Source organism: Spodoptera frugiperda, chromosome 10, assembly GCF_023101765.2.
Source record: "Spodoptera frugiperda isolate SF20-4 chromosome 10, AGI-APGP_CSIRO_Sfru_2.0, whole genome shotgun sequence".
In the NCBI taxonomy this organism is placed as follows: Eukaryota; Metazoa; Arthropoda; class Insecta; order Lepidoptera; family Noctuidae; genus Spodoptera; species Spodoptera frugiperda.
In genome coordinates, this window is record NC_064221.1 from 2,780,908 (window position 1) to 2,790,150 (window position 9,243).

At 36.6% G+C, this 9,243-nt stretch overlaps 2 protein-coding genes across 2 annotated transcripts; one reads left to right on the forward strand and one right to left on the reverse strand.

Moving 5' to 3' along the window:
• Window positions 1–204: 204 nt before the first annotated feature.
• On the reverse strand, window positions 205–4,478 carry LOC118277134 (acrosin-like). Its single transcript, XM_035595837.2, has 3 exons — window positions 4,338–4,478; window positions 2,912–3,166; window positions 205–402 (listed from the first exon to the last, which is right to left on the reverse strand). Exons 2-3 carry the CDS (start codon window positions 3,160–3,162, stop codon window positions 321–323), a joined length of 333 nt encoding a protein of 110 aa, XP_035451730.1. The 5' UTR covers window positions 3,163–3,166; window positions 4,338–4,478; the 3' UTR covers window positions 205–320.
• LOC118277124 (coiled-coil domain-containing protein 102A) lies at window positions 727–5,791 on the forward strand. The gene is made up of 2 exons (XM_035595820.2): window positions 727–968; window positions 3,323–5,791. Exon 2 carries the CDS (start codon window positions 3,345–3,347, stop codon window positions 4,476–4,478), a length of 1,134 nt encoding a protein of 377 aa, XP_035451713.1. The 5' UTR covers window positions 727–968; window positions 3,323–3,344; the 3' UTR covers window positions 4,479–5,791.
• Window positions 5,792–9,243: the final 3,452 nt, after the last annotated feature.

Below are 9,243 nucleotides of genomic sequence, written 5' to 3' on the forward strand. Positions count from 1 at the left end.
AATCAAATACCCCATACTTCAAGTTATGAAGCATGTAAATGTAAAGTATGCTTGATTTCATAGAACTTTTACTAATTGCGAAGTTAACCACTAGATAACACTGGTTACAATGGTCAGCAATTTCAAAGAAATATTTAACAAAAATGTTGAAATTGAGTAGAAACCAGTTTCTCGAGAAAATCGAATTACAAATAAAATAAATAATTACGATTTGTACTTTCTAGTGATTTAATTACATACAACAAGATCTAATCATATGAATTGATCCAAGCAATAAAGTAATTAAAGTCGAAAACATATAAGTATTCTAATTCTTCCTGCTATTTTAGACTTTCAGCAGGGACTGATTGAAACAGTCCTTTCCTCGCCATTTCATCAGCCCAATCTTCAAATTCACCTTTACTGAAAAATAAATATAAAAATTAATGTTTGCTTTAAATCAAACTACAATGGAAAGGATTTGAATATTCAACATTAACTTTTATCCGATTATTTCGTAAAACATGTCCGACTTTACTTTGAAATATTTTACATTGTGTTTTTATATTTTTGTCTTGTATTATCAAGGTCACTATCCCGTGTCATCAATGTTCATGGAAAAGTAATACGTTTTAAATTTTTAGACTGCAGGTACCAAAATACATTCAAAATGTGAATCGACTAAATTTAATAATCACCTAATTTATTAGTGTGGCAATATTAACTATCAAAAAACAACAGCAACACTAATCAGTCGCACAGACAGAAAAAAAAAGTAAATGAATGAGCAAGACAAGTTGGTGTGATTGATGCATTTTAATTTTATAAAGTTTCTTCATAAAATATAAGATTATCCATTATCTATTGATATGTGATAAATAGTGCATCTGTTTCTAAATATAGTTCAAATAACTGAACGGGAAACCAAGTTATTCCCGGTATATAAACAACAACTGTTTTGTTGATTTTGGAACAAACACTTTATGAATGTGAGTATTCCATTGGTATTTATATAAAACTCAGGAATATTTTAATATTAGATATTATTAGTTATTTCTGTGATACAAATAAGTAGCCTGCTATCTTTAAATAAGTGCTACGATTCCTATTATAATAGAAAAATCATTTGCAAAATTTCACCATTGCACCATTCATGCTGCTAATGAAATATGTATTTTAAGCTAAAGTATATAAAATACATATTCTAATGTGATAAGGAATATTTGTATAATAAGTCTAGATGTTTAAGATTACAATTATGTAGAAAATTGATAAAGAAATTAACAATTTAATGAACAAAGTTTGGTTCTAAGAAGATAGGAGCTAATGAATCACTAACACTAATGAGATGGAGTAAATAATAGACAGTAGGAGGCTATTAATGCTAATAGACCTTGTCTTTTATTATATCATAGACATTCAGAGTTTCATTTTTAATAAGGAAGCAGACAGGGTATGAGTATGAGGTACCAATTGTCAAATAATAACTAACTAACTGTATAGTCTTAATTATAATTATGTGTATTTGTTAAAGATATTTCAGTGTCCAATTAAGTCACTATAATAGTCTAAGGGCCTATTTCACAATGTCTGTATAGCTGCTAAGTCCTACATAATTTTGAATTAAGAATGTAATTTGTATGCACTATCTGTCGCATAAGTTTATCATCTAATATTTTCGAAGATATTTAATGTGAAATATCACTTGATGTCATGTTGGTAAAGGTTGGATAAAAATAATTAGTCAACAACATCTTAGTCCACTTTTTTTATTAATTTTTTTGAAGAACATAACTCATCCTATGTCTCCTCCCCCATTGAGAGAAAAGAAAGAGTGAGATTCCTACTGACTAAAGACCACCCCATATACCTAGTCTTGCTTTGTGCCTGTTAAGATGTCCGCACTGCCAATATCTTATTACACCTACAGCATATCTTTACCACTGACAAGGTAAACGGAAGTACAAAAATGATAAGAATCAGTACAAAATATTATTCATAAGTAATTGTTATGAATGGTAGGTTCACAATGCAAGGAGGATGTATGCAAATAGTTTGTATCTTACAAGAATAGAATTGACTTGCAAACAATTTTATAAATATGCTGTTACACCCATTGTTATTTTTTTATGTTTTAAAAATAGATTTTAAAGGCTCCTTGAACTTTTAGCTCGATGATATTTTGTGTTATGATAAGTTTAAACAAACTGAAATGAATTCAATTTGCGAATTCAAATATTTCAGTAATTCTCATTTACAAAATATATTTAATAATTCTTCACACTTAATAATTTTCAAGTTTACTGGTGTTTTATAAGCACAAAGTAATAACTTGTTACCATTCTACATATAACTAATAATTAAGTAATCTGTCCAAATGTCTATTAGAGGTGTATTCTAACAATCAGGTAGGTATAAAATCTATACTTATTACTTATATTACTTATTACTTATTTACTTATATTTACTTATTTACTTATAATATTATAAAGCTGAAGAGTTTGTTTGTTTGTTTGAACGCGCTAATCTCAGGAACTACTAGTCCGATTTGAATAATTCTTTTTGTGTTGAATAGTGCATTTATCGAGGAAGGCTATAGGCTATAAAATATCACGCTATGACCAATACGAGCCAAGCAGAGCGGGTGAAACCGCGCGGAAGTAGCTAGTAATATTATAAAGCTGAAGAGTTTGTTTGTTTGAACGCGCTAATCTCCAGAACTACTGGTCCGATTTGAATAATTATTTTTGTATTGAATAGTGCATTTATCGAGGAAGGCTATAGGCTATAAAACATCACGCTGACCAATAGGAGCCAAGCAGAGCGGGTGAAACCGCGCAGAAGTAGCTAGTAAGCAATAAATGTTTTCTTTTAAGAAAAAACCCTGTAAATAAATAAAGATGGGGGCAGAAAAATGCAATAAAACTCTTACCAATAGAAGTCCGCGTAGGCTTCCCTCCTACGCTTCCCTAAGAAGACGTAGGTGCAGAGTCCAGCTAGTGTTGACGCCAACAGGGCTTGGGCTATCTTACGCTTCGTCTGAGCCCAGTGCAGACCACGCATTATTGGTCTGGAGTGGCAGGGTGGCGGCGGCGGGGGCGGGGGGCATACTGTTGGGCACGGCGGGTATGGAGTCGGTGGGCAGGGCGGGCACGGGGGCAGACCCGGGTCACACGGATTCATTGTACTGGAATAGGAGTAGAGTTCAATTTCTTCCCTTATTATGAGTTTATTTTTTTACTTTAAACAATGAAACAATTATAATAAAGTTAATATCAAGATTGTATCTTGTGTCGTGCAATCTCACGATGCTATTAAGTTATAACTATCTCTTTGTTTCCAGGTAACTTCGCTATAAATGAAAAATGGCCCAAAGTTCACACGGAGGTAGTCACAGGCGCAGCAGAGACCACGATGGAGGCGCCATGCGGTATACAAACACTGATTGGGAGGCCAAAGAGGCTCTCTATCAACGAGAACTGGATGAAGCTCGAGCCAGGGCCACGCAGATGGAGAAAACCATGCGCTGGTGGTCCGACTGCACTGCTAACTGGAGAGAGAAATGGAGCAAAGTACGCAACGAAAGGAACAAAGCTCGAGAGGAGTCTAAACAATTAAAGAGTAAAGTAGACGCACTCACCAAAGAGCTGACCACGTCCAAAACAGAAAAGAATGATCTAGAACAACAACTAATAGAACTGAAACGAGACAACGAAAAGCTTTTAAGTTTAGGAGAAAGTAGGATACTAGCAGGCGATCTCACCACTGAGGACGGTGTAGAGTTGAGGCGGAAGAACGTGGGGTATCTCTCGCCTAATGAACCTTCCATACGACAGAGGGCGTCGTTAGACTCGCACAAATTCTCAAACGTAGATAATGTCCTCGCGAACAAATTGAGTGAGCTCCGGTTAAGGCTAGACGAAACCTGCAAGTCCCTTCAAAGCGAGAAAGATGAAAAAGCATTCCTACTCTCAAAGATCGAAAATTTAACGGCAGAACTACACAATACCAAGGTGGAAATGGCTCATAGCGATAGAACATTAGGATCCACAGACTCAAGCCATAGCGAGGTAGAAAGGCTACAAAATGAACTGCAGGACGAAATAGCAGCCAAACAGGTCTTAGCAGAGAAAATAGCGGAACTCAAAATGGAGATAGAAAGGCTAAAATCTGAGAACACGATACAGTGGAGCAAGCGAGAGCTGCTCGAAACTGAGAATATAGCGATATTGAGAGAAAATAAGAAGTTGTATAGCCAAGTTTGTGAACTAAGGGAACAGATACATAAGCTGAACCGAATATCGGACGGGAGCGCTTACTTCAGCGATCAGAACAGGCTAGATTCAAATATACTTTACGTTAGAAAGACTAGCGCGAGTCCTAGGTCCCATGAATCGAGTAACGGCTCATCGGAAGCCAATTTGCACTGCGACGCTAAAACAAACACTTCGGGCGAAGACGACGAATTAGCAATAGTGGAAAGAAACGATAATTGCTGAACAAATACCTTTTCTCAGCTTATTTCCTGATTCGTAGCAAGAACACAAGTTATCACGGTTCTGTCAAAATTGAATTAAGAAGTAGTTGCGTCATGTATTCTTCTTAATCGAAATTAGAGTGCGAGGTAGTCGAAGGAGGTTGTATTTCAGTGTCGTTGTTTACGGTTCTCGTGGGTGAGTAGAAGGAATTGTAGTATCTATTAGTACATGGAATAGAGATCTCATTGGCATAGCTCGATAGCAGTCATCAATATTATTTAATGTGTAATACATAGTACCGACGACTTTATGCAATACAGGGATAATAGTTGAGATGTATCAAGTTCTGCCCAAGTTTTAATGGTCAATTTAGAATTTTAGTAAACAGACAGTAAACTGGAAGATTAAGGTAAGCGTCCACAGGCCCGCATCGTACGCATTCCGTATGACGTCATCAGTGCGCATTTCATGTAGGTATTGTGACGTCATCAGCACGCTACGCATCGCATGTATGTATTGCTGATGACGTCATGGAATGCGTACGATGCGGACATTTGGACGCTTACCTTTAAACAGAAAATATGCGATAAATACTGATAGTCTTCAGATATTTAAAAAGCAAATAAATCGTCATAGAAAAAAAGCAGTGCCGCGCGTCTTTACGGCCTAGTTTTATTTATAGTTCCGACTTCCGACTTCATAGATCGTAAACCAGCCAAATTAATGTGTTATAGTTAGATTCAGAAATAAATTGACGCCAAAATAAACGAATGCATTTAAAATCATTCCATTGCGTTCCATTTGAAACGAAATACGTATTAGAGGGTACAAGATACAAGTACCTATTTTATGCTTAACATTTTAGCTGTATGCTAAATTAAATTACACGTCAGGTAAGGTTACAGTGTACGGAAATGTGTTTTTAAGACTACATTACATACTTATATTATTTAACACATTAAACGCCGTGGTGGTCACCGGTGACCGACGTTAGCGGAGGATTTGCCTTCAACAGTTTTCTATTGGCAGTCAAAGACTTATTTTTTGATGGGGGAAAATCATCCAATGACTTCTCCCGCTTTGGGAGAGGCGAGAAGGAGTTTCAGACTCTTACTGACTAAAAACCACCCCTACTTTTTGAGCCATAGCCTTGGTAACTCGCTAAGTCGTCCGCAGCTCCGTAAGTAACCTTACCTTGACGTGGTAGGATAAAGAAATTACCTAATAAAGTAGGTACTCCATTAATGTGACGATTAGAACAAGATAACACATTAATTATTATGTTATCGGCTTACTCACGTAACTGTTTGACGAGGAACTCGACTAGTTTCAAGCCATGTCTTTTTTTTGAGGAAGGAAATCGTCTAATGACTTCTCCCGTATTTTAGGGTCAGATTCTTACTGACTAAACGCGGCGATTGTCGCGCTGACCACCTCGTTCCTTCTCCTGCTTTGAGCCGGAGCGCCGGTAACCTTTTACGTTGTCCGCAGCTTCGGATTTCTTCAGAGTCGGTTTCAAGCCATGCTAGAGGCTCATATTCATGAGCCGTATTCCGCGACACACGATGTAGTACCGACTAGGGCTATAGACTTGAAACTACATAGTCGAGTTCCTCTTCAAACAGTTACGTGAGTAAGCCGATAACATAATAATTAATTTAGTATGTCTCACGAAAGTTGTAATAAAATTAAAGATATTACATCATACACACGTTAGTGATTGTTGATCATTGTGATAGTCTAGTTTTACATTAAGATGACTCGGGCCGAGATAAATAATGTGTCGCTTAGCATCATCATCACTACATAGTATAAAACAACGTCGCTTTCTCTGTCCCTATGTCCCTTTGTACGCTTAAATCTTTAAAACTACGCAACGGATTTTGTTGCGGTTTTTTTAATAGATAGAGTGATTCAAGAGGAAGGTTTGTATGTATAATACATGCATAATATATCACCATTGCACCCATGCGAAGCTGGGGCGGGTCGCTAGTTAGGTATATAAACTACAAGACGGCCACTGCTGAACATAGACCTCCACCAATTACTTCCACATCGACTGGTTGTGTCACGTGTGTTCTTTAACAAAGAACCTAGGTAAAATGTCCTCCATTTTTAGTAGTATTAGAAATTAAACCAGATGGTACTTATCTAATCTACCAAGAGAAATGAGTGAAAGATTACAGAACGGTGACTTAAAACCATGCCGGCTCCAGAGCAGGAGTAGGAGCCATCCTACTCCTGCTTTTGAGCCGGAGCCCCGGTAACCCGCTAGGCAGTCCGAAGCTCCGGAGATTAGTGATGTCTAGGTGTATCGTTCTTTATAGAATATTTTTATGCTATTTTACGACGTCTTCCAGAAACGTCTTCAAAGTAATTTCTGTCTTACAGTAATTATTGGTGACACCCATGTGTGTTGATAGTATTCTATCCCTATTACCGACGATTTAACATCAGTGGATAGAATAGTGATTCTTGAAGAAGGAAGTAAGTAAGTACGTGCTAAGCGATATTTATTTATCTCGGCCCTAAATAAATCCAAATAAAAGTCCAACGTCAATAATTCACAAAAAGCTCAATTTAGAGATCTGCTACTCTTAATTTTGGTTGGCCAATCACAAAAACAGATTCGTTAATATTTTTTTTTTGCCACCGTGTTGGTTGTGGATAAAGACTATTATTGCGTAACAAAATAGCGAGAGTTTAGAACTTCACATTCTTTGAAGCATTTTTATTGGTATACGAATTTCTACCTTAAAGTGAAAAATCGTCTACCAGAGAAAAGTCGAACAATCGTCGATAGCTACGATCCACTGACATTATAATTTCAAATAAAACGAATATTTTAACTTAAAGAACAATTTAATTAATCAATATTTTATTTAAGGCCTAATTTGCTGCGTATTTTGTATATTTTTTTAAGTTATTTATTTGCTTAACTTGCCCTTAAGAAACAGCTTTATCTAATCATGAATTATTATTTTTCGAATGTGAATATTTTACCCAATACTGTATGTATTAATTTCATAATATAATTAACGATGTATTTCAGTAGAATTGTCGTCAATCTTTTTACTCAATTTCCACTGGTGATTGAAACTAAATACTTTTTAATTTTGAAGTTGTGTTGCAACAGTAATAATACCAGACAAATTAATAACCGATCTCCATGCAAAATATCCAGTACCATTAGTACAAGTTTTCTTTACGTTTACGTTAAATCGAGAGCGCGTTCGGCGGTGTGATTGGTTGGTTCATCAGTCAGACCGCCGAACGCGATCTCGTTCGATTTCGTTAAACGTAAAGGAAACTCGTATTCGTTATGCCCTAGGATCGATCCAAATTGGGATAAATTTAATAGAAGGAGGTAATATCAAAAAATTACCATCAATAGTTATTATTGCCAATGACACAAGAAAATTTTAGTGTAGGGCAAAGTTTAAATACACTAATTTAGGATTGAGATTGGTTATTAGTTATTTCGTCTTTTAGTCAAAAAGTTTGGCGATAATTTTACTAAAACTTGCAAATATAAGTAATTTAATTTGTTAGAACTTGCAACGGGATATTTCGGCACTGTTGCAAACGGATCACGGATGAACTGGGGCCTTAGTCTGCTGGAGCTATGTAGGTTGTATAGCTCCGTCCCTCTTGCACTAATTTATTGACCATTCTGACACAATTGTAATAGCAGACTTAGGCCCCTGGAGTATATTGCGGGATGTTTATGAGCTGACAAATCGGTAAATATCCCGTTGCAAGTTCTAATGATATTGTTAGTGACCATGTCAGTTTAAAAACTTATAATTTAATTTGTTCAAAACCTTCCTTTCATTAGAATTGGCCTAAGACATGAAGTTCAAAGGAAAGTGTCCTACAATGAATACGATATAATTGTATAGTGAAATATTATGATATACCTAACTGTTAGCTATCAATAAACAAATGTCGTGTATTTAAAGTTTTTGCTGTTTTATTCATCACTAGCTTACCCGCCACACTTCACACCACCTCAAAAAATTTTTCTCTCCTTTTAGGCAGTTGTCCCACCGGCAACGATGAACGAGTAACGAGTAGAGCTAGAACTAGCAACGAGTTAAGTGAGACGTGGCGAGCGAGTGTGTAGTTCTGATATTTGTGTAGCTCGGCTATAAGCGAGTGTGCGAGTGAGGCGGGCGATTACTCGCACTACTAGAAATGACCACTGGTTGCTCGCTCGGCGTTTGTTTTAATCGCTTGGCGAGTGTCGCCGAGCGAGTGTTATCTTTCATAGCTCTTGTCGCTCAGCGACAAACTAGTGAAGCGAGCACTCGCCGGCAGTGTGAACAGTCAGCGATCAACTATTTGTATATGCATCTCTTTTGTTTACACGGAAAGTATATCTATTGTGCGTTTCTTGAGCGAGTTTTAATAGCCGATAGTTAGTCGTTCACTCGCCGTTGGTGGGACAACTGCCTTAGACCTGCCCTGGACTTCCTTCCACCAATTCAAGACCAAAATTAGCCAATTGGGTCGACCCGTTCTAGAGTTTATTTAATAAGCGAGACTTACGAACATCAATTGATTTTTATATGTATATATGTATAGAGATAAAATCATGCCATTTTTCCCTAAGAGTTAGGCAGAAGTGCTTATACCTATTACCTACATATTCGATGGAATTTATGCTATTGTAAAGAGTTTCCTGTAAATTATTGTCCCTGCCATGCCCCTATTTTTGGGTTTAATACTCAACAAGTTTATTGTGTACCAAAAACAATTGCCAGAATAAAAAAACAACAACAAA

What these genes read in the sequence shown, in the direction of transcription:
- LOC118277134 (XM_035595837.2), bottom strand. Translation starts at nt 3,162, where the DNA reads ATGAATCCGTGTGACCCGGGTCTGCCCCCGTGCCCGCCCTGCCCACCG. An exon ending in GCCTACGCGGACTTCTATTG is followed by an intron (nt 403 to 2,911) that starts GTAAGAGTTTTA and finishes TTTATTTTTCAG; the next exon opens with TAAAGGTGAATTTGAAGATT.
- LOC118277124 (XM_035595820.2), top strand. Translation starts at nt 3,345, where the DNA reads ATGGCCCAAAGTTCACACGGAGGTAGTCACAGGCGCAGCAGAGACCAC.